The sequence below is a fragment of the Lepidochelys olivacea genome, assembly GCF_965140295.1.
Source record: "Lepidochelys olivacea isolate rLepOli2 genome assembly, chromosome: 2".
Classification (NCBI taxonomy): domain Eukaryota; kingdom Metazoa; phylum Chordata; order Testudines; family Cheloniidae; genus Lepidochelys; species Lepidochelys olivacea.
Window position 1 is genome coordinate 191131350 of NC_140412.1, and position 24591 is coordinate 191155940.

Here is a 24591-nt window from a genome sequence, read left to right on the forward strand (position 1 = left end):
AGGGCACCTAAATGTCTGCCAGTTAACATGCCCACAGGAGCCTGTGTCCTGACATCTCTGTGTTCATGCCTGAGCTGCAACAGAATTCTCAAACTAGGTGTTCCCCCACCACTGGGGCCCTGCTTCAGGCAAGGATTCAAACCTACAGCGCCCACATCCCAGGAAAGTGACCTGGCTAGTGGGCTGTTAGATATAATGAGGATCCCCACCTTCTTCTCAGATTTTTTGCAAGAAAGGACTGACAGGGCTTAGGTGCCTAACTCCTGGAGAAAGTTCACAGCTGTGAATCCTGAGTGGAGGCAGGCCCCACCCCTCTCCTTAGCATTCCATACCAGCTGGCTAGCGGGGGTGTCTCACAGCTCAGTTTGCTGGCTTCTGGGAACCCCTGCTTAGGTGCTGTGCTCTCCCTGTGCATGGTATAGAGAGCCTGGGCACTTCACTTAGCGCTCTAGATTCCACTAGGCAGGGTGCCTAAAAGTTAGGCATTGCAACGTCTAAGGCCAGGGCCGTCCCTAGGCATACCCAGAATACGCAGCTGCATAGGGCACCATGACATTTAGGGCACCAGCTCTGGCGACCAGCCCTATCCCTTAGCCGGCCGCCCCCCCTCCCCCGCGGACTGTGCCCACTGCAAGGGGCACGGCCGCCCCTAGGGGGGTGTGGAGCTCCGGACAACTCCCTCCGCCCCACCTCTTAGCCTTCCCGCCTCCTCTGCCCCACCCCCATTCCACCTCTTCCCCCAGCGACCCCGCACTCCCTGGCAGCGGCGGGAAGCGGAGCAACCTGGCCCCAGCCCGTTCTGCTCCGCCAGCTCCCAGCCACCTCGCTCTGCTTCCCGCCGCTGGTGAGTGCGGGGGCGGGGGAGACCCCCTCCCCCGAGCGACACGACTGGGGCGGGGGGAGCGGAGCGGGCTGGGGCCGGCTCGCTCCGCTTCCCACTGCCGGTGAGTGCGGGGGTGGGGGAAAGGAGCGCCCCCCTCACTCCCTGGCGGCGGGAAGCGGCTCCAGCCCGCTCCGCTTCCCTCGCCCCGGCCCCAGCTGTGTCGCTCGCTGGGGGGAAGCACCATCTCACCGCCGGTGGGAAGTGGAGCACCGCGGCTGGGGCCAGGCTGCTCCGCTTCCTGCCGGTGAGGGGGGGACCCCTTCCCCCAAACCTCCTCCCCTGAGTGACGGGGCTGGGGCGAGGGAAACGGAGCAGACTGCTCCTGGTCCCCTGCTAATCCTCTTGGGCCTCCCAAAGTGGCCCCCACAGCTCCTGCCTCCCGGGCCCCACAGACCTTGAGCGCAGCCCAGACCCTGGCGGTGGGGGGGCGAGGAGCAGGTACCCCCCCCCGCGGAAGCCTGGGGCTGCATATGGCTAGGGACGGCCCTGTCTAAGTCCCTTTGAGGATCAAACACTTAGCTCTTCTGAGTACTGCCGGATTGAAAGGCCAGAAGAATGAAGTCCTGTGTTTATTACAGATTAAGTATAGCAGCAGTGAAAGATCCCCTATGCTGTCTTTTCAAGGTGCTTGAATCCTAAGCAGGAGAGACTGTTTTATGAAGGGGATTTCTGTCTCTGGGCTCATTCAGTCCTTGGCCTCTCTGCTGAGACTCACCACAGTTAACACTTATTGGCACGCTGGTTGGCAAAGTTTATTTTTTTAAAAAAGTAATGTAACATAACACATATCTAAATGTACTTCATAAAAGTGGGTATAAAACTACAGTATTATACCAGTTATACAGATGGGGAAACCGAGGCAGGAGCAGGTATAAGTGACTTGCCAACTCACAATACTGGGAATAGAACCCGGCTCTGTTGGGTCCTAATCTAGTGTTTCATTTACCAGAGTGCTTGGGGGTACCTATACACGGTTATCTTATTATCTGTATTATGGAAACACCCAGAGTGTTCCAGGACCTTTCCGTTCATACAATCTAAGACAGCAACTCCCAAACTTTACTGGTTCACATACCACCTTCTTTAAAAATTGTGAAGTGAATGGATGGATCATCAAGCATGTGTACCCAAGTTTGGGAACCCCTGATCTAGACTGTCAGACAGGAAATCCTAAATGGATGAAACGCACAAAACACAATAGAGGTGGGTTGAAAATATGAGGTAACAGTAAAGACAACAGAGTAGAGTAGAAAAAAAAGTCACAGCTTCCATCTTGCTTTTTTCTATAATGTGTCTTGTACTCTAGTGAAGACTAGAAATTAGTATTGTTTAACTAATGCTGCAACATCACATTTCTTTTAGTGAGGTGTGAATCTGTTTGGATAAAATAAGAACCAACTACAGCTTTCCCTCAAAAATTTACCTGAACCCTCAGCAAAGCTTGATTGACCTTTCCCTCTCTATTATATTTCATTTTTGCATAGTCTCTAACTATAAGGCAAGTTTTCCAGAACTCAGATCATTCTTGTAGTTCTTTTCTGAACCCTTTCCAATTTCCAGTATTATTTTTCAACTGCGAATACCAGAACTAATCAAAACATTCCAGTAATGGTCTTACTAATGCCATATACAGCAATAATACCATCTCTCTAATCCTATTCGATACTCCCCTTCTTATGCATTCAAGGGCTGTTTGCCCTCTTCACTATTTAATATTATTATATTACTGCATCCAAAAAAAAACCCCCTATGTTAAAAGAACTTCAAGGCTGCAAAATCAAACATTCAAAAATTAGGAAATGCCAGACTTAAGGATGTCTCTGCTACCTTAATTCTGCCTCCCTTCTGCATTATGATAGTCTTTAATTGCATGATCACATTGTATTTTCCACAGGATCACTGCCTCATTCAGTGAATGAGTACTTATTCAATATTTCTTTTTATCCTTATTCAGTGTGTGGCCCCAGACCTTACTCACCACACAAACGTTAATTAATTTTCTTCACAATGCCCCTGTGATATTACGTGGTAGTATTATCCTCATTTTAGAACTGGGGAATTGAGACACAGAGATAAAGGTAACAATTGGTAAAAGTACCCACTCATTTAAGGTGCACAACTTGAGACGCTGAGGGCCTGATTTTTCAGAGTACTTAACAGTTTTATAGCACATTATATATTCAGATCACAGCTGTGAATGCCCTGCATTTCTGCAAATCTAGCACCAAGTGTCTCATGGTAGGCACCAAGAAAATGAGGAACATACAATTAGTGGCCAGCTGTGAACACTTTTTGGTTTGAGTGACTTGCCTGGCATCACATAGGAACTCTGTGTTAGAGAGAGGGATAGAATCAAATTTTCCAGGGTAGTACTGAACTGCCTTAACCATGAGATGATCCTTTCCCTCCCTGCAATCCCTTGCCTCCAACTTCTGCAACAAATTAGGAAGCAGTCCTACAGACAATAACCTCCTTCACTACACAACACTTATACATTCCCAGAGCAGGTCTAGCATGTTACTCCTGAGGAAATTCGGCACCAAAAAAATTAAATATTCTGCACACACAAATTAAAAATGCTGCGCACAATATTTTAAAATTGTGGAAAATTCTGCTTATTATATTTGTCAAAATAACACAATATAACCACACCATTTTTATTATTTGCTGACAAGTATTTTGAAATAAATTACAAAAATAATTGAAAATGGTGTGATTATACTCTTGTTGTGTTTCTGTGTTATTTTAACAATATGCAGAACTTTGCAGAATTTTAAAATATTGTGCACAGAATTTTTAAATTTTTTTGTGCAGAATATTTAATTTTTTGGTGTAGAATTCCCTCAAAAGTATCAAGGTTCTGTGTGGTGCAATCTGGGTGCAGGCAGCTCAGTGGGGGATCTAGGTGCAGGGGGGAATCTGGATGCACAGGGGCTCAGTGCGGGTTTCTGGGTGCAGGGGGAATGAGACTCTGTAGGGGAGTCCAGGTGAAGGTGGTTAGGGCTGTGCAGGGGAGGACTGTGGGAGTGGGGCTTGATGGTGGGGGGTCAGGGTGAAGCTGATTGGGGTTCAGTGGGGTGGGGGTCCAGGTGTGGGGGGCTCCTGATGCAGGGGATGATGCTTGGCAGGGTAGGGGATTGGGGCGCTTTGTGGAAGGGGGGTTTTGGGTGTGCAGCTGGGGGGAGGGGTCACTGTACAGGGAGCTGCTCCCCCGTCCACCCAGGGTAAGTTTCTGGGGCTTGATCTGACCCAGTCCTGGCTGCTCCGTGCAAGGGAGGGGGAACTCCATCTCCATCCTCCCCATCTCCCACCCAGCTGGGACTAATGTCCCTGGGTGGCCGTGGCATCCCCAGACCTCTCTCCCCAACTGCCCGAACAGACATGTCTGAGCTGCAGAGCTGCCAGGGAGGGGTCATTGAGTACTGATGCAGTGGCTCTTTGCTTCCCCACAGAAACCTTTTTCTTCAAGGAAGCAGAAAGGAATCTGTGGGGGGGAGGGGGCATTTTTCTGCTGCTCCACAGGGGCACAGAATTTCCCCAAGAGTAGCATGTGCACTGAGAGGCAAGGGAACTGTGGAAATAGGTAGTAAGAGGCTCTGCTTACAATTATAATGCCTACACATAAGTGGGGTGAATTAAGGTTGCATGGGCAACTTTTAAATCTGACATCTCCTAACTTTTGAGAACTTGACTTTACAACTTTACCATTCTTTTCACATTGTTTTTTAAATGTAATTTCCTTACTTTAAAAAAATTTGGAAAAAATCTAGAAATTCCATCATGTGGAACCATACTGACCCCCAGCTTGGGTTACTAGCAGTATTTGGACCTTAGACCACTACCACTTAGCTAATGGAGTAACTGGTGGTAGTAGTAGAAGATTAAATATGTGGTCAGCTTCTAGAGGAGGTCGAGACTCACTCTTTGCCAGGGGTTTCACATATATGTGTGGACAATAGAGATACGTAAATACTCAGGACTCTTGGGTTCAGTTGCAGGTTCTGGAGAGTAGTGTGTTTTTCCAAAGTTATAGACCCTTCTGTCCCTGTATCCGCCACAGGTTTATCTCTGTACACCTTTCTTCCTATCTATCCATTCCTAGCTCCTGTCCCCTCTTCCTCAGCTATAATCTTCCCTCTTATTGACACCTATATTCCCCTCAGTACCCTGTCCCCCTCCCCTTCTGCTGCTTCCCTGACTGGCTCCTATCTCCCACTGCTTCCCCCCACATCTTTTGGCTACTGTTCCCCCCTTTGAAAAAAGAACAGGAGTACTTGTGGCACCTTAGAGACTAACAAATTTATTTGAGCATAAGCTTTTGTGAGCTACAGCTCACTACACTGTCTCTCTCATTCCTCACCCCTCTTCATTCTAAACCAGGCTGCTTTCTTCTTCTACTCAATACCTGGCTGTCAGCAGTGGAAGTACTAGGAGCACAAGAGAGAGAGAGTCTCCCTATTCTCTTTCCTGGGGTCTACTGCTATTGTGAATTGCCGGGAAAGTCCTGCTCAGGCCAGCCCCTGCAGCCCCATGGTGGAGCACACACAGTGTAGTCTGCACATAGGAGCTGTGGAGGGCTGGGGCATACTCAGTGCAGACAGAATCTTTGGAGACTTTAGCAGCTTTACTCTAACAAGCTTCCCTTGATCATGTGTGAGCTGAGTTTTTTTTTTTAAAGGCTCATACCTTGTGAAAATAGTTTTTCATGGGAACAGTAAAAGCCACATATCACACACACACACACACACACACAAATTTCAAGTCCCTGCTCCAAAGCATGGAGACACTAGAGCATCTAAAAAATAATGCACTGATTGTAAAAATAATGTGAGCAAAACAATGGATTTTTCCCTAATCTCACCTGCAGAAACAGCTCAATTGTTTTAGCTGAAACTTTCAAAACAAAAAGCAACCCCCCTCCCCAGAAAAATTCAGCCCGAGGCAAGCACCGAGAGTGGAAAATTTCAACTCAAGTGGTTTAACTTGCAAAGTTATATGCAACTGAAAACAGGATCTTAGAGTGTGTGTGTATATGTGTGTGTGTATCTATATATATATATGATAAAGAAGACTAACTAAACTACTACTAACTACCCTATGAAACTTAAAACTATTTCTCTTTTGTCACTGACATTGGGACGCGGCTACAAAACTCCATGTCAGGCCAGAGATGGTTGAGAAGGAACTGAGGGGGTTGGGCCGTGCGTATGATAGATGAGGCGCCAATGGCGCTGCGAGACCACCACTGGGCATGCACGACCCAGACGGACACTGCTGCTGAAATTCTCCGATCAATGGCACAGGGGTGCACCAACACCTGAAGTGGAGCATCCACAGGGGGACACATCTCGAGGAACCTCAATTACAGTACCAGGTGAAGTAACCTTCTCTTATAATAGGAAGTGCCCAGCAACTTTAACAATAGGTTTTACTACCTACACTGCCTATATTATTATACTATCTTAGCTATATTACTATTATTATTGAAGTTCTTTACTGACAAACAGCTGCTGCCAGCTGGACACAGGATTCACTACACTGTGAGTTAGGAGTGTGATTCCTCTGCTCGTATACAGATACTTGCTCAAATGAATAGCAGTGTAGCTGCGGTAGCCTGGTAGCAGCAGCAGAGACACCCTTGAGCCATGCCGAGGACGAATCCACCGGTTTCAGGCAGGTTTGGACTCGGCATGGCTCAGCTGTGCCTCTGCTGCTCCTGCCAGTGCCACTGTGGCTACAATGTATTTATACTAGCGCTTGACCGATGGGCGCTCGCATGAGTACATGTCCATGAGCAGGGGAATCACACCCCTAGCGAGTAGTGCGGAAACAGCCTAAATCTCAGTCTGATCTCACTTACAGTGGTGCAATACATCTGCATGAAACAGGGTGAGCTCAGAATCAGGGCCGGAGTATCTATCTCTTGGGAGAACTAGACCACAGGACAAACTTTCGTAAATTCTTCAATGAAGGTTGACAAAAGGCACTTTTGAGCATTCCCCAGGCGATGAAATATGAGCTAGGCAGAGCTGAATCCAAGGCAATACTTCATATGTTCTTGGGTTCTGCTGATGTTTCCACACTGCAAGCCAGCCTCCCTCTCACATTTTCTGTTATCAGCAGAAGTGGCTAAAGGAATGTACTGCTGTGCGTCCTACGGCCAGGTTTGTATTCTTCTACATTTAATCATGTCACTAGGTAATTACAGAAGGATTTTTTTCACTTTTTTTTTTTAAAGAACTTGGAACTTGAGGGATCAGTGATGTGAGTTTTAAAATCATTTCACATCCTACATTGCGACTGGGAGTGCGAGAGAGACCAAAAATAATGTTCAAAGCTGCCTGAAGGACATCACAAAAAACTGTGACAAGTTGAAAATAGCGATCTCATTGTTCTGTGGCACTTTGGGAACATAACAGTATTTAGCCCTTTTTATCTGTGGGTCTCAAAGGGGAGTTATTAGTCTTACCCTCATTGTCTAGCTGGTGAAACTGAGGCACTGAAGCAACTCTCACAAGGTCACATAGGAGAGCTGGACATAAACCCCCAGTCCACAAATTCCCAGGCTGGGCTACTAAACTATTCTGTGTCATGATAGGTGATACTGTGCATTGATTGATGTGGTTAACCACTGAATGGCATTCCCTGTCATATGCCAGGGAGACTTAAGAAGTTTGATGTAGCCCTGAAAACAGGTACTTGTAGATTTGGTGGATATTGTGACACTGTCACCTTTACATTAGCTATGGTCTGAGATAGCAGTGTTCAGATATGGATTGGAATTAGGTTTATAGTGGGTTTCGGTTTGAGGGCAGACTAAGGCTAGGGTGCTGGTTCACATTTGAGTTGGGGAGATCCTATGCTACTCACTTGCCTCCTGATCTTGGCAAATTTCCATCTGATGAGCAGGATCAGTGAAAATGTAGGTGGCTGCTTGAGGATTTTTAATCCCCTGGGGACAAGCAGTGCAGTTCCTGCAAAAACCCTCATGACTCCTCTTCCCTTGGACTTGTGGAGATGAGAACTGCAGGAGCTGTGTAGTTTCCCCTTCTTCTGGTTCCATGGGATACGAAAGTGAAGGCACCTCCAGAGGCTCCTTAGTTAGCAGTAGATCCACATAATATAGAGAAAACCACTCCTGCAGGTAATCTAGCTGGCCCTCATGGTAACAGTTGGGGGTGGGGGGAAGTGCTAGAGTGGAGTATGTGGGTCATGCCCTGTATGTGGGGCACCCAGAGCAGTGATGTCTCCTCCTCCCAATATATTGTATGTCCCTGTACCTATGCACAAAAGAACTACTTCTCAAAGAAGGCCCTTCTAAGGGTCTCATCAGTTACCTGGGGAAAAGTGCTGCTCCTGCAGGTTGATAGGAATAGTAGTAGAGATTATAAGTGTCATGCTCCTCTAGAAAAATGTGTGCATTCGCTTTGTGAAAGCATCCTCAAGAGTCAATTGATTTGAGAGGTCTTATTCTAGAAAGCTTCATTTATGGGCAAATGAGGTTCTGTAGCTGGGGACCACCTGAAGTGGAGGGAATGATACTTTACGCACAGTGTGATAACAGAAAGCCTTTGGAACGTGCTGGAAAGTTCTCATATTTTGTTTTGGCTAAATCTGCAGGCCTACTGATGGAACACACTTCTCCTCACGGAGGTGGGAGCTGGGTTAATTTGACTCCTGCCTCTCTCTCTCCTCTCTTTCTGTTGTGCAAAGGCACCAATTTCCTCCCCACACCTGTTTCTCCTTCCCTTTCTTTAGGGAGTTGGGAATGCCAAGTGCTGGCAGGCCCTACCTCTATCTCAGCAGATAGGGAGACTCGTACTCCCTGGCAGACTTCTCAGCATGTAACTGTTGGGTCAGTGCCAGTTTCTACACCTCTTTTCAGCCCTCCCAATTCATGCTGCCTTCACCCTGCTGGTTCCCCATCAGAGCTGGGAACCGGTAGCTGAAGAACACCCTTAACAAAAGTCCTGCCTCTCAGAGTCAATCTTCCTTCCCCTTACTCACTGCTCAGTCCTGCCTTAGGCACCTAAGGTGTTGAACACCTTAGAATGGGCCAGTGGCCTAAGAATTTAAGATTCGATAGACTTGACTTGGAGCTGAGTCAAAACGCACTATATTTTCCCACCCCCTATCACCCAAAAAGGGAGATGGACTGCATTCAGTTTATTTTGCACACTGCATATAGCTGTGAGACCTTTTCATTGCAACACCACCCCTTGAAGATACCCATAGCAAATCTGTTAGTTGTAGGTCATTTTTTTTTTACTATACTATAACATGTTCCTTAACATCAAATTCTGAAGTTCATCTTTTCTCAAAATTAGGAACAACTACTACTTTTCATCTATAGTCACCTCTGCCTGGAGATTGGAATGAAGGACTTTATATATTTGTTTGCAAACACCTTGTTTCCTGAAGATGGCAGCAATGTCTTTACTATGCAATACACCCAGCTTCATCAGGTGATTTTGTAGCAGAGCTACAGTACCAACTGTTCATTTCCACTGTGTCTGAGGATACATATGAGCATGAGAGAGGTTCAGAAGACAACGCTTCCTCGGTTGTGAAATGGAAAGGCCTGTTGTAGCTCCCTGGTGCCATCAGGGAAAACGTTCTTTTCATTTTAACATGACAAGCAAAATAACTCAAAAGGGCAGTCGTACACATTGTGAATGGTGTACTGTTGCTTGAGAGACTTCCTTAGAAATACAATGGTAGCAGATCAATGTGTAGAGTTAGCACTAATGAGCTATGCATTACTATTATGTTCATTTCACATCACTCATATAGTGCGATTTGAGTCCCAGGCCTGCTGCTTGGCTGAGTGTTCAGTGCTGAAGCTAAAGTAACATTTGCATCGAGCAGGTAAAAAGAGACTGTGGTGCTTTTGTGTGCGGAGGTGGTTAAATCTTTAAAGCAATGAAAAGAAAGCAAAGGAACTCTGCACCTTTGACCGGAGAAAAGTATGTGAGCTGCAATGTGGAGAATCACTTCTGCCACTATATCTAGATAATGCCTGACCCTTCAGAACATTTAAAAATGAATTTACTGCCACAGTGACAATGCTGGGGACTAATTATCCATGCAGCAGGTACAGCTTGAGCAAGTTTCCTCACATCATCCCACCAACATGCCTCGACCCTGACTTGGAGAGATGGTTTTTCATGCCCATTACAGCCACTGACCTTCTGTTGAGGCTGAAAAAAAGCAGAGCAGGTGCTGCAGGGGCTTTGGCAGGAGTACATCTCTCTGCTAGAAAATTATCTGAAAGGTGGCCACCAAATGTTAAAAGTTCTCTGGGTAAAATGTTTCAAAAGCAACTTCGACCTGGTCTACATGCAATTTGTACCAGTATAATTGCAAGGTAGGGAACACGTTGGGTTTTTTTGTTGTTGTTGTTTTTTTTAACTGGTACAACTCAGAGTGTAGATGCAGTTATAGGTGTATAAAGGTGCATTATACTGATACAGTTTATTCCCTTTCCCTTATGGGAATAAGCTGTGCCACTCTAAGCACATATACGTTAATATAACAGCATCCACCCTTAGGGGGGTTGTAGCGCTTTAATTATATCAGTGTAGTTAAAACAGCACAACTTTTTGTATGTAAATTTAAGCCCAGATCCTCCAAGGTGTTTAGGTGCCTAACTTCCACTGAAATCAATGGGAGGTAGACACCTAAACACCGTGGAGGATCTGAGCCTTAGGAGTCTAAGTCATGAAAAGTCAATGGGACTTAGGCTCTTTAGTCATTATCTGCATTTGAGAATGTTGCCCTCTCACTACTGCTGTAGGCCAAATTCAAAACAATATATGACTTGTTGAAATCACAGCTTGCAATATAAGAGATGTAAAAATGTAGTGTATATGAGCACATGATATTACAGTATCTGTTACAGTAAAGTAGTTTAAGAAACTAATTGATAATGAGAAGTCCTTCAAAAAGACTCCTGAGATGCTGCTTGCTGTTAGCACTCAGACAGATGCTTTATCTAGGGCTTTAACATACTTTTCTTTCTGATCTCTAGTTCAAGACCAGTCCTAAGAAATATTTTCTGGTCCTGACAGAATTTCTACCGGTCCACATACGTGTTTCTAGCTTTAGCAGGTCATGATATATTGGCCCTTAAAAAAATCACATTTTTTATTATACTTGCTTCTCTCTCTCTCTCACTCACATACATACACACTTACTTCAATTCCAACATTATTTTCACAATCAGCCAGAATTAGGCCCTGTCTCCACTACCATTTTAACCAAATTTGTAATTAGTAACAAAATTGGGTCTAAATATAGCTTGTATATAACATAACAGGGTTAATGCTCAGGAGCCATGGTTGCTAACAGTTGTTTCATCCACGCTGGCAAATGTTTTTGTTCCTGTAACTGTTTGACACACTTCTGTTTGCATTGTCGATGGACCCACTTAACTGTGCTTGTGTGATCAGTTTGGTGGAACCTCCATCTCAGCTCTGAATATTGTCTCAGATTGCTTGTGTCACCCCGTGTGTGTGCTGTCAGGACACTATCTCCTGCTGAAGTACTATTTGTAGATTCCACGGCCAGAAGGGACCACTGAGATCATTTACTGCAGCCTGCATCCCGCTGGTTCTCAAAATATGTTCTCGCACCCCTTATCAAAAATCGTTGAAGTAGATCAGTTATTTAAATCTAGATATATTTTTGTTTGTATATTACAGTAATTGTTAAAAATGTATAATGTTAATAAATACATAGGTTTGATTAAACAAAGTAGTTGTACTTACGTGCCTGTGCTTAATTTGTTTTCAATGATTTACCTTCTAAAAAAATTTGGTGTGTCTCGCACCCCCAGAAAGGGCATCTTGTACCCCAGGTTAAGAACCACTGATCGAGTCTCATTTCCCATATAACACAGACCATAGAACTGCCCACAAAATAATTCCTAGAGCGTATATCTTAGAAAAACATCCAATCTTGATTTAAAAATTGCCAGGGATAGAGAATTCACCAAGACCCTGGGTAAATTCTTTGCGTGGTTAATTACTACGGAATAACATTTTAGACTTTCCCAGAATGCACTGATACGAATAGTTACATAGTGGACAGCCAAGTGTGGTTGACATAGTTTAGCGTTGTGAAAAAGCTTCTGGGTAGACATAGTTCAAACATTTTTGTTATATAACTGGGTCAGATTAGAAGGTCACAAATTGGTTATGGAAACATGGTTTGTACTTGTAGTGTATAGAGGGCTTTAGAAATTAATACTTTTTATTGTTTGAAAGCTAAGATTTCAAACTCTTTGTTCTCTAGACATCATCAGATAAAACTATGTCAGAATTAAAATGGAGATAGAAAGCAAGATGTTAATCAGAATAATGTGATTTTAAAGTCCAATGGCTCACAAACTGACTGTGAATAAAATATAAGTAAGAATAAAATAAATAAAAATAAAAGTAAAATACTTTAATATCTTCTGGAACACTAGCTTTTCAATGGTATAATCTTTAAAGCTATCACTGGTCCTTCAGTCCAGCAGTACTCTGAAGTACTGCTCCAGGGCTGAATATAACAATTCCAAGATTTTGGACCTGCATAATTTTTTATCCCTGATTTAGACATTTTTGAAGTCAAACTGCTTTCCTTCCTGTAATGTCCAGACTTTGTGTGAATGAGTTGGCGAATTATGATATCCTCTATTGAATGGCCCCCAGAGAGGATAACTGACTTGCTTATTAATCCCAGCAAAGGGAGTTTGCCTTTAGCTCAAGTGTTTCACCTGCATTTTGGAGCTGAGACCAGTGTTCTAGTCTTGGCTACTTAAATCAGAGAATGTGTTATTTATCTGAACATTGCTTGTCATCTGTTTCATATGAATGTGTTACACCGCCAGTGCTAAGCTCCCCAGCCCATCAGGCGTGCACACATTTTGTATCTCAAGGAAGGAAAAAAGAAAAGAAGTAATTAACTCACAACATGAAGATATAGGTACACTGATAGCCAGAATGATCCAGGCAATGTCCACCTTGGTGAGACAAATGGTTGCTCTGTGCTGGGGTTTATCCCCCTCAGTGACATGGGAAATATTCCCGGGCATGCCAGGCTTCCAGGTTCCAGCAGGCACCAGTCTGTTTAGAAAGTTTCCTGTTGCTGTGGAGCCAGCTGTTGAAATGGAGCCAGCCAACCTTGTGGTGGGTGCTGTGGAGAGAGCCTGGTTGGATAAAGCAGCATTATTCACCATGGTGTGCTGCGTCATGGAGGTTCCTTTAGGGTTTCCCATTGTAGGTGATGAAATGTTGACATCAAAGCTGCTCTGAACTGAATGACCTGCTGCTGTTGCAGTTCCAGGGCTGGCAAACAAAGGTACATTTGTACCTGGACTCAAGGTTACCCAAGAGTTATTTTTGCTCAGGATATCCCATATATCATAGTGTGTGGATTTAAAAGGCACCGACACTGTTTTGGGATCAGTCGATGGGCCAGCTGTTGGGGGGGTAAGATCTGCTCTCTGCATAACTAGCCATGTTCCATTTACCTGCTCTGCTTTTTTAAGGCCTTCCAAGGTGTTGCTGTGAAGAGAAGAGCTTGCGTCTGTCGTCGTTGCTGGCCTGGTACTATTGGGATCATTGGAGGCTGCAATCTGGGGCTGAAATGGATGGTTAGTGAATGGGCGCCTCAAAGTAGGAAAGGGAGAGTGCAGTGCTGTCTTTAGGTAAGGCTCTGTAGATTCTGTGAAGCTGCCTTTGAAAATCTGAAATATTTTCCCCTTTGGGCGAGTCTGTCCTGAATACAAAGCACTCTGGTTGTATAAATGATATGTTTCCATTTTGCCAGCGTGATGGCTGCTGGTTGCTTGCTTCTGGTCAATGGTAGGAGCAGGTATCTCCATTGGGCGAGTTGAATGACTAGTTGTGGGAACGGGTCCTGTCGTGCGATGGCCTTTGTGTCGAGGTGTTATCCCCATGGCTGTGATAGCGGTAGTGTCTGTCAGGAGGCCCCGAGACGATACACTTGGAGGCAGTATCTGAACAGCAAACACCAGCTCTTCTGTCAGTGCCAAGATCAGTAGAACACCTTGAGGAAAGGACACAGAAAGGTATTGAAATGAAAACCACAGAGGTACAGACTAAAATCCCTATTATTGTGTGCTCATGCTTTCCTTCTTCAAGCTTTCATGGTATTTTATAAGTTAGTTCACTATAATTTGTCAGGCACGCATACATTAGGTAAAGAGATTGCAGTGAGAGCCTTAGGAAGACACCAAAGCATTAAGTTATAGTGCAGCAGAAAAGTTCACGACTAACTGTAATCTTCACCTCCTTCTCTAAGAAATCAAGAAGGAAGGGACAAGGGAAAGAGAGCCTAAAGGAACTCTGAAAGCCCTAGTTCTTATTGGGGGAGGATTCCTCCAGTGTGGGAACTCAGGAAGGCAGCTGTAAGGTTGCCTTCTGACCCTAGCATAAGGGTCAGGCCAGACGCAGGGTTGGGAGTAGGAGGAGGGGTGTGTCCTGGGCAGGGCTGGAACATGTAGATTCCAGGCAGTGCTGCCACTCAGAGTCGCCTGCAGAAGGTGCTGTAATTGGGCTACTCTAGCCCCTGGAGCAGCCCAGGATCTGGAGGTGCAAAAATGGTTTAAAGCCACCTTAGTTTCCCACCTGCTGGGCTTCAAGATCTGTGGTGGGCTCCTGGCATGTAGTAGAAGGGGGAATAGGCATCACACATAGCCCCTAACATGTGGTGGAGGGGTGGGAGGAGTCCCTGAAATAGATAGGAATGGGAAGGTGGCACATAGGGAGCTGGTGGGGAGTGATCTGAGGAGCCCCCGGTGTGTCCAATGTGCCCGGTCAATAGAAGCTTTAGAGTGTACCCCTAGGGGGTTGCAATTATATCAACATATTTTCAATTTTATTTGTGCCCAGGAGCACCCCCTTCCAGACAGCTTCCCACTTTGTTGTGAGCCTGTTGCGGTTTTTAGCTTCCTTGTTCTTTGGCTAAGATTGTTAAGCATCAGTAGTGATTTAGGGTGTCTCTGTTTTTGAGTGCCAAACTGGAGATTCCTTAAAGAGATCTGATTTTTTGAGCAGGTGGATGGCTCATCTCTTTCTGAAACTCAGATCTCTTTAACGTGTCTAAAGTTGGGCACAAAGAAATTGAGACACCCAAAATCACTGGTCACTTTTGAAAATCTTGCCTTTTATCTACAGTGTCTGAGAAGTGCAAAACACTCAAACACTCTAACATGGGCAAATTCAAAAGACCACAGTTTTGAAACTACAGTATTATAGGCTTCCAATTTTGACCCAATACAGTCAACCTCTGTTTTAACTTTTATAGGGATGTTTGAATTATCATTTCCTGTGCTTGTACATGTTGTGGAATTTGGGGTTCTCTGTAGGCTTTTGCCCTTCCCACCGCCCAGGAAGTGACTATTAGCTCATGAAAAGTAACACCGGCAATGTGAATTCTTGTGTTTATCTCTAATCCAGATAACAGTAACAGTAGAAGCCCTTACCCTGTTCTGCTGATGTACCCCTATGTCACTACAACTTGCAGGAACCACACTGATGCCATGTCTCCATTTGCTGAAATTGTCAACTACCTTGTGGATGCCTGCCCACTAGAAATGCACTGAGAAAACCAATTCATTTTTAAGAGGCCATTGGCCACCACTAGATGGCAGTACTAAACTGGTTGGCATTAGAACCAGTGATCCTGAGAGGAAAGGCTCCATAGCCTATAACCAGCCCACTGAGCCAAGTGTTTTGAACGTCTTGGACACCAAATTAATCCATTTTAATCCTTGCAATTTTAAGCCTTCCAGCCAGCAGTGTGGGACACCCACACAACCTCCTATGCGAGCACTATTAAAAGCCATTTTGATGTTAATTCACTTGGGAGTAATTTCTCACCACTGAAAAGTGAAACCTCTGTAGAATGGGGCTCATGAGCATCAAGGAAGATGCTGCATTATAACTTCCACTGGGGTCCCTGGACACTGCTGGGATTAGTTATTTTGATTTTATACAAATGCCATACTAAAGGATGCCCATCCCGAGCCCTTGAAAAGAAAGGACTTAGTAGATATAAAGTAAAAAACCCCTCAAACAAACAAACAAAAAAACACATTAAAAAAAACCCAACCACCAAAGTAGTAGCACTTTTTCCTCCTGCCCTACCACATGCTAGTTGATCACAAGCCACGTAACCCATACAGCTTAGAACTGCCTCATTGTAGTTTCCCCACCCTAAACTGCCTTATCCCTCCACTCATGCTCACTCAGTATGTGTTGCTACCTATACAGGAGGTCAACAAATTGACTTTAAAATACAGTGTATAAAACTGTAATACAAATAACTAGGGCTGTCGATTAATCACAGGTAACTCACGCGATTAACTCAAAAAAATTAATCGCGATTAATCGCCGTTTTAATTGCACTGTTAATATTTTGGATGTTTTTCTACATTTTCAAATACATTGATTTCAATTACAACACAGAATACAAAGTGTACAGTGCTCACTTTTATATTATTTTTATTACAAATATTTGCACTGTAAAACTGATACAAGGAATAGTATTTCAGTTCACCTCATACAAGTACCGTAGTGCAATCTCTTTATCATGAAAGATCAACTTACAAATATAGATTTTTTTGTTACATAACTGCAGTCAAAAACAAAACAATGTAAAACTTTAGAGCCTACAAGTCCACTCTGTCCTACTTCTTGTGCAGCCAGTGGCTAAGAGAAACAGTGGGAGATATTTATGGGAGATAATGCTGCCCGCTTCTTATTTACAATGTCACCTGAAAATGAGAACAGACGTTTGCATGGCACTTTTGTAGCCGGCATTGGAAGGTATTACGTGCCAGATATGCTCAACGTTTGTACGCTCCTTCATGCTTTGGCCACCATTCTAGAGGACATGCTTCCATGCTGATGATGCTCGTTAAAAAAATGTGTTAATTAAATTTGTGACTGAACTCCTTGCGGGAGAATTGTATGTCTCCTACTCTATTCCACCCGCATTCTGCCATATATTTCATGTTATAGCAGTCTCGGATGATGACCCAGCAGGTTGTTCTAAGAACACTTTCACTGCAGATTTGACAAAATGCATAGACCCCAATGTGAAATTTCTAAAGATAGCTACAGCACTTGATCCAAGGATTAAGAATCTAATGTGCCTTCCAAAATCTGAGAGGGACGAGGTGTAGAGCATGCTTTCAGAAGTCTTAAAAGAGCAAAGCTCTGATGCGGAAACTACAGAACCCAAATCCACCTTCTGTTGGTGGCATCTGACTCAGATGATGTAAATGTAAACAAACTTGTTTGTCTGAGTGATTGGCTGCACAAGAAGTAAGACTGAGTGGACTTGTAGGCTCTAAAGTTTTATATTGTTTTGTTTTTGAATGCAGTTTTTTGTATATAATTCTACATTTGAAAGTTCAACTTTCATGATAAAGAGATTGCACTACAGTACTTAGTATTTTCCAATTCATCCAATACATTTCTTTTTTACAGTGCAAATATTTAATCAAAAATAAATATAAAATGAGCACTCTACACTTTGTATTCTGTGTTGTAATTGAAATCAATGTATTTGAAAATGTAGAAACAGCCCATAATATTTAAATAAATGGTATTCTATTGTTGTTTAACAGAGCGATCAATTTTTTTTAATTGCGAGATTAATGGCGATACATTTTTTAATGGCTTCACAGCCCTACAAATAACTCAGCACCTTCTAGTGACTGACACAGATGTCAGCGAATGCTTTTTGCTTCTGAAATAAAATAAATAAATAAACTTCACAGATAAGCCCCAACCTGGTATCTTGCTCTCCACCCCTAACCAGAAAGGAAGACACTTGATCAAAGTGAAAAAATATACTATTGTGGAACAATGAGATGCTTCTAACAGACAGGAATACCAATGGAGCACCACTCAGTGAAATGCAGGGAAATTTTTCTGACCGCACATACTGTGAGGTCAAGGTCAAGGCAGATAGTTCAGTGATCAAATGGCTAATATTTCATGCCAAGACAAGTAGCTGCAGGGGAACAATTTAAAAGGGAAGAATGAAGATTTGTTTTGGATTCTGGAGATAATGTTTCAGAAAAGTTCTGGGGTACTGCTCTAAACGCATAAGGTGAAGTGTGTTATGATAGAACTCCTGTTAATTTTGGAAGTAGCATGAATAACAACCTCCAGCCACACTCTTCACTGTACATTGGATTTTTCTTAATTTCTAACAAAGGACATAGTTGCCAGCTATGCTGCACACAAAGCAGCAGATCTAGAACCTCTGGTCTTCCTCTCCAAAAACACATACCTCTATCATTTAAGTTAATTATGAATCAATGTTGCCAGACATTAGGATTTATAACCTTTGTAGCCCAGTCAGAGGAAGTAATAGGACTGACACTTCATTTTTCGAGGACTTTTTTTTTTCCAATACAAAACAGAACCAAAAATCAAAACCTTTGGCTTTCAAAAATTGTCAATTACAAAAACTAATTTTTGAAAACTACTTCACACCGAAAGCTTTATATGGTTGAAAACCAGAACAAATATTTTGGTTTAAAAGCCATTTTTCATTGAAAAAATATTTCAACCAGCTCTTACTACATTCTTACTACATTACCACCGCCTCCTCATTTAAACAGAGCTCCAGCAGCTGGAGTTCCAGTTCAGCACTTGGGCAACAGTCAGTCTGGGTTGATTCCATGTCCACAAAACACAGAACTCTATAATTGCCATCTAACCCATAGTTCCTCTGCTCCACCAGCAGAAACTGCCCATTGAACTAAAGGCGAACCTCTGAAGATCCTAGTTTCTATCCCTGATGCTTAGATGTACAGTTCAGATATTAACCATGGCATATGTCGGTATGCACACATATTGTAGTTAAGGACAGGTTTCCCCTTTTTTTGGATATGGACTCCAGCTGCTCAAGGCACAGCTTCATCTATCTGGGGGAGTATAACAGTGTACTGCCCAGCGCGTATACGTACCACTGCCATCTAGTGACAGAATGCCAAAACTGCATTAGAGCTCCAGCCACCAGAGGGCAATGTAATCAGACACTAAGAAGACAGAAGTCTAAATACTGCAAGAGCCAGAGAGTCCTAGTGGCTAGGAGACCTGTGTTCTATTTCTGGCTCTGCCACTGTCCATGCCCCAGTTGTAAAACGGGGATAATGATACTTACACATTGAGATCTAAGGTACCGCGTAAGAGCTAGTATACCACTACAGGAGGCTCTCCGTTAGCTTGAGAGGCAGACGCTGAAAATGTTGGTGCTGAAAGCTCTGCATGGGCACAAGGTCTGATGCCACGTGCCTCCAGTTTAAATGGGGACTTGTGTCTGTACCATGGACCTTTTAAAATGGGATTCAGAAAATATGATAGGCTTCAACAATGATCAGCCCCATCCTTGTGAGAGTCCATACACTAATGCTACAGATAGAGGTATGCTGCAACTGGGAGCGTGCCTCCCAGCCCAGGTAGATGGACACGCGCACACTTGCTCTGCTCAAGCTAGTGCACTAGAAAGAGCGTGGAATGTGAAATGGCTTGGGCTAGCTACCAGAGTATAAGCCTGGCCTACTCCCTGGGTCCATACTCAGGTGGCTAGCCCATGCCACAAGGTCCACACTGCTAGCGCAAGTGCACTAGCTCAAGCAGAGCTAGAATGTGTCTGTCTAGCTGGGCTGCAGGGGCATGCTTCCAGCTGCAGTGTAGACATATCCTTAGTGTCCTCTCCTATTTGCCATACCACAGACCTGAACTCCACAGTCTCTGTACATCAGAGGTCCCCAATTTATGGGACACGTGCAGAGGAAGATTCGGGGGGGTGCAGCTGGGGCCCAGGCCAGCTCTGCTCCTGGCCCTGTCCCCTCACTGTGCCAGGGGTCCCAGCCGCAAGCCCCATACCCAGGGCTCTGCTCTTAGCTGCGACTGCCAGCTCAAGGCTCCGCTCTTGGCCGTGGCCTGGAGCCCAGGCTGCCAGCCTCAGCTCTGCCCCTGCACCCAGCTGTGGCCCCAGCCTCGGCTTCCCTTACCCCTGTCCGTGTCCCCCTGCTCCCAGAGCCACAGCCCCACTCCTGGCTTGGGCGAGGTGGCACAAACAGGGGTAAGTGGGGGCATGAGGTAAAAAGCTTGGGGACCACTGCTGTACATACTATGCACTTGTCCTCGATAAAACAATGGTTCATCTCAACAATGAACACAAATGCATCTACACACACTGCTAAAATATCAAGACAGAGCTTTGAGTGTGAACATTTGACACCAAAACTAGACTGTAGTATCCCGTGCAGAAATGAAAGATATTATTTATAAACTGTGACAAAAGAAAGCAGTCAACAGAACTGCAGCATGGAGGTGAGGTACATTTCATTTTTGAGAGGGGAGATTTTTGAAAGCACAAAAGGCAGTCCGACACTGAATTCCCATTGATTTTCACAAGGTGTAAATCAGAGCAGAATTTGTCCCTATAGCTTTTAGATGCTCAGACAGAAGGTTAGCAAAATATAGCTTAATGAGGACTCACTCTGGATTTTAGCAGATATTCATGAATAAGTGGAAAAATCTGTTCTCTTTCCTGACAGTCCATCTCTTTTCTACGTAAAGTCACCTTAAAAAAAAACACTGAGGCAATTTACAAGGCATCCAATATTTTTAGATGTGGGATTATATAATTTTAAAATAAGGAAAGGTGAGTTGGAAGAATGTGATGTTGCCCTAACATGACAACTGAGGAGAGTTCTGACAAATCTGAAAAACAATTACTTGAAGGCACAAGATTTTTTTTTAATCTACATATTGAATATGCTGTTATGTTGAAAGATGCTGGAGCATTTAGGCCCTGGTCTGATAAAGATTTAAGCACATATATTTCTATGCACATAAGGCCCATTGACTTCAATAGGCCTCCTCATGCGTGTAAAAAGTAAGTGTGTGCACACAGGTGCTTCTCATATCCAGCAGACTGGGGAATTCATTTCCTAGGATTTATGGGGTTGGAAAGCCATGGAAACTCAAAACTAATTCCTGTTTTCTTTTTGCATTCTTCATGCTCAGAAATGGCCAAAAGATTTTATTTGTGTCATACATCAAGTCTGAGCTTTGGAGCCTAATTCAATAGCTCTGTTAAAAACCCTTCAATCCTAACAAGAATGTTGATGGACCTCGTATGTTGGCAGTGGGAACAACATCACTCTGTTCTTGCATAATACTTTGAGCACTGTCCAAGTACTGTACGTTAAGTCCAAAATGAATTCACTCAAATATGAAAAATAGTGCAGTAAAAGGATGATATATGCAGATGAAACCAATAAGAGTCTTTACCAGGATACAGTGGACCAAATCTTGATAAATCGCCAATACAGAGGGCCAAATCTAGGCTTACACTGAAACTGCTCCCTTCCATGGAAAAACTCACAGGAAGAGCTAAGGGATATGTTTATGTGGAAGAAAATGATGAAATTCCTCTAGAGCAAGGGTCTTTGCCTGGGGCTCATTATGCGAACAGGTGTCAAGAGGTTGTGATCACCCTGTTCTTCCCACATTACTAAAGGAGAGAGGTCCAGGCTTTGAGAACCACTGCTCTGGAGCCTCTTCTGAATACTTTCACTGAGGGAAAGGAATAGCCTGCTTTCTCCCCATCAGAAGAAGCTGGGGGTTCAGTCCCCAGAACTTATAGCTCTTTGGGTATCTAATCTGCTGGGTCTTGAGCCTCAGTTCTGCTGCTCTCTCCTGGCTCTGTTGGCACAGGTCTGGTGAAGCCATGCTGACACGGTTCCTGAGCTGTCCACTGCCCCTGCTGCCCCCTCTTAAGAGGGTTCCATTGCATGGAGGGGTGGGGTCTGCTCAGGAATTAACACAGCCAGAGGTTGCATTAGATACTTTACTAACAGTAGCTGGTAAATAGTTTTAACTTCTTCAAAAGTAAAGAATAGCTTATTAGCCTTACATGAGAGTCTGTGCATGTTACTGGAGTCAGCTCAGATGTTAGGTAGAATCTTTAAACAACAGCATCTTATGCAACATGTGGTCTGAAGTCAGTAGAAAGACTCCCGCTGACTTCAGTGGGCTTTGGACCAAGCCCTAATTGCATAAGATATAGTGAAAAGTTTTGAGCCCCATATTAACATCTTTCATGGTGAATGATTATCCACAAAGAGTTCAGTCTGGCATTTGGAAGCAAAGATTCCTATTCTGGCCCTCCCCACGGTAGACCCAGCAGCAGAATAAACAGAGCCTCACTGAGCTGTGCTTGAAAAACATCTTTGCTGTGGGAAGTCAGGAACAGCTTTGTATTTACACCTACTGCTGGATCTGTTATCTCAGATCGCCTTGGGCAAAGGAAGCAAAAGGAACAGTTCTACAAGGGGAATGTACAGATCCCAGTTAGACTACAAAAGCATATCTTGGATGCATGTATACCTGGGCAGAGTACAGTGTGCTTGAACCTTATTGTGCCTCTAACATTCTTGAATTACTAAATGGTAAAGAGAGCACTTGATAAAAACTGTTCAAAACAACTGAAATAACACATTTTGGTAGTGAAAACCTTCTGCATTATCCTGTTCTTTTGTCATGTGCATCTCAGCTCACAACAACAAAAGTAGAAACAGTGACTTTTAAAATATGGAAACTGTATAACCTGCAATATTCTATAACTTTTGTTCACGTAATTTTTTGGTATGTTTTATTGTTTACATGCTGCATGAATGCTTCAAATAAATGATAGGATTTCCATGTAAACAATGACAGGTTTCAGAGTAGCAGCCGTGTTAGTCTGTATTCGCGAAAAGAAAAGGAGGACTTGTGGCACCTTAGAGACTAACCAATTTATTTGAGCATAAGCTTTTGTGAGCTACAGCTCGCATTCAGCTGTAGCTCACGAAAGCTTATGCTCAAATAAATTGGTTAGTCTCTAAGGTGCCACAAGTCCTCCTGTTCTTCATGTAAACAATGTAGAGTAACATTTGTACAAGCAAAGGGTTGAGCAATTTCAGTTACCATGAGCAATGGAGGAACTGACCAAAAAATAGGCTACTTCCACATAAGCTGTTTTTCTTCACACCATCTTACATCGAGTCCGAGAATGCCATGCAATAGTTCTCAAACGTGCCATTACACGTTCTTTTCTATTTTTTTTTCAAGGTATTGGTCAGAGGAGAAGGGAAATGCAGTTAATATTTTATGGATTACACTACAAATTCAACCCTACTTTTGTATTCAAGGTCTGATTAAAATCTATGACACAGAAAGTGAAACACCAGGAATAACAAAGGAGTGCAATTAATCTAACAGCAATAACATAAAATAGCCTGAACAGAAGTTTTGGAAATCACATAGAGAAACTAAGAGCAACCAGAAGACACTGACACAGTATGAGAATATAAGAGTCTGCCATAGAGTTTGCACAAAGCAACTATGCCCAGCCCTTTAACAATTTAAATTATTATAAGAGCAACCATCACTGCTGGTAAGGGTCATTTCCATCAAAGGCTTCAAGTGAGTCTGTCCATAAGCAAAAATTAATTTTAGATTTTCAAGTGATATAACACCAGGTATTACAAATAAAATAATATCTTCTCATTCATTTTTATGCTGCACACAAAGGCAGACAGATACTATGGTAATAGGTGCTTTAAAAATGCTATAGATGCCCATTCATTTAAATACATGCAGACTTCTGATCCTTGTGAAAATGATCATTGACAATCTAATAGCACAATAATTACTGAGGAGAAAAATAAATGACGACTTTTATCTGATTGTAATAGGGAATCACTTACCTGAAAATATCATTTGGACTTGTCAGCAGACATCCTCACCTGCTCACGCCATGCAGACTTGGAAGCTTCGTATTTCAGCGTAAAAAATAAAAGATGCTACCATCTCCTAATTAATGAGGTAGTTCCACTGAGGAGAGTTTGCTGCTAATGTTGGAATTCCTTTGGAGGAATGAAGACAGACACAGACTAGGGAGGCGTGTCTTCCAGAGATGTAAAATAAAAGGCTTGTGGCTCCTTTATGAAATACCATTGCAAACGCAAAGCAAGCTTATTAGTTATTGAACCATTTGCTTTCTCAGCAAGCAGACTGAATGGCTGGCTGGTATTCCAGCTTGCTCTTCTATCAAGTCCAGATACAGTCTGTCTGGCACAATTCTATTCAAATGCTACAGAGGATCACTGTCTGTTCTAGTTTGCTGGGAACAAAACAGCAACAAGCTCCACGGCTGCACGTCCTTGTGAGACTGCCTAATATTCTGTTTCAAGGCAGAATGCTCCTGCTCTGATATATCATTTAGCTTTTAGCATGCAGATGGGTTTTACAAACCTAGCTCCCGATTCTGTACCTCTAAGAATAGTTATACCTTCATTTGATTATTTATAGGACTATTAAAATTCTTGTCAGAGAAAAATATGTAAAATGAAATACTGACCCTATTCTCTTCCTTTCTTTGGAGTCAAAACACCGCATAGATTTTATTATTCTCTTTGGTGATAACTTTATGATTTATGTTTTATCACTTTGATTTTTTTTAAATATTGAAAACACAGATCAACCTCCTGATTCTTAATGCCAGCTTGGTAATATTCTTTTGTTTGTGTTACACGAGCAGTAAGGATGGGTGAATGGAAGAATACATTGGCCAAGCAGCACAAATATTGGCCTAGTTCAATACGCTAAGTGTTCCCCAAA

General features: G+C 43.4%; 1 protein-coding gene and 2 long non-coding RNA genes across 11 annotated transcripts in view; 2 read left to right on the forward strand and 1 right to left on the reverse strand.

The window, feature by feature from the left end:
- LOC311515896 overlaps positions 1-24591 on the forward strand; it is a 104404-nt gene that overhangs the window by 77841 nt on the left and 1972 nt on the right. Inside the window, exon 3 of the long non-coding RNA XR_014710252.1 lies at positions 13419-13577. This is a non-coding gene — a long non-coding RNA (uncharacterized lncRNA). The remainder of the gene's footprint in view (positions 1-13418; positions 13578-24591) is intronic.
- The window catches only part of TMEM108 (transmembrane protein 108), a 384089-nt gene that overhangs the window by 5265 nt on the left and 354233 nt on the right, over positions 1-24591 (reverse strand). For 7 of the 9 annotated variants that reach the window (XM_084619370.1, XM_084619368.1, XM_084619366.1 and 4 more), the window contains one exon: positions 12839-13939. The exons of 1 other annotated variant lie outside the window; for it this stretch is intronic. In XM_084619370.1, the coding sequence (XP_084475496.1) occupies positions 12839-13939 (1101 nt within the window). Of the gene's footprint in view, positions 1-12838; positions 13940-23678; positions 24127-24591 lie in introns of those variants that run through there. One more of the 9 variants, XM_084619371.1, reaches the window with a different exon arrangement.
- On the forward strand, positions 771-11580 carry LOC311515897. Its single transcript, XR_014710253.1, has 3 exons — positions 771-844; positions 6047-6257; positions 9211-11580. It is a non-coding gene; the product is annotated as an uncharacterized lncRNA (long non-coding RNA).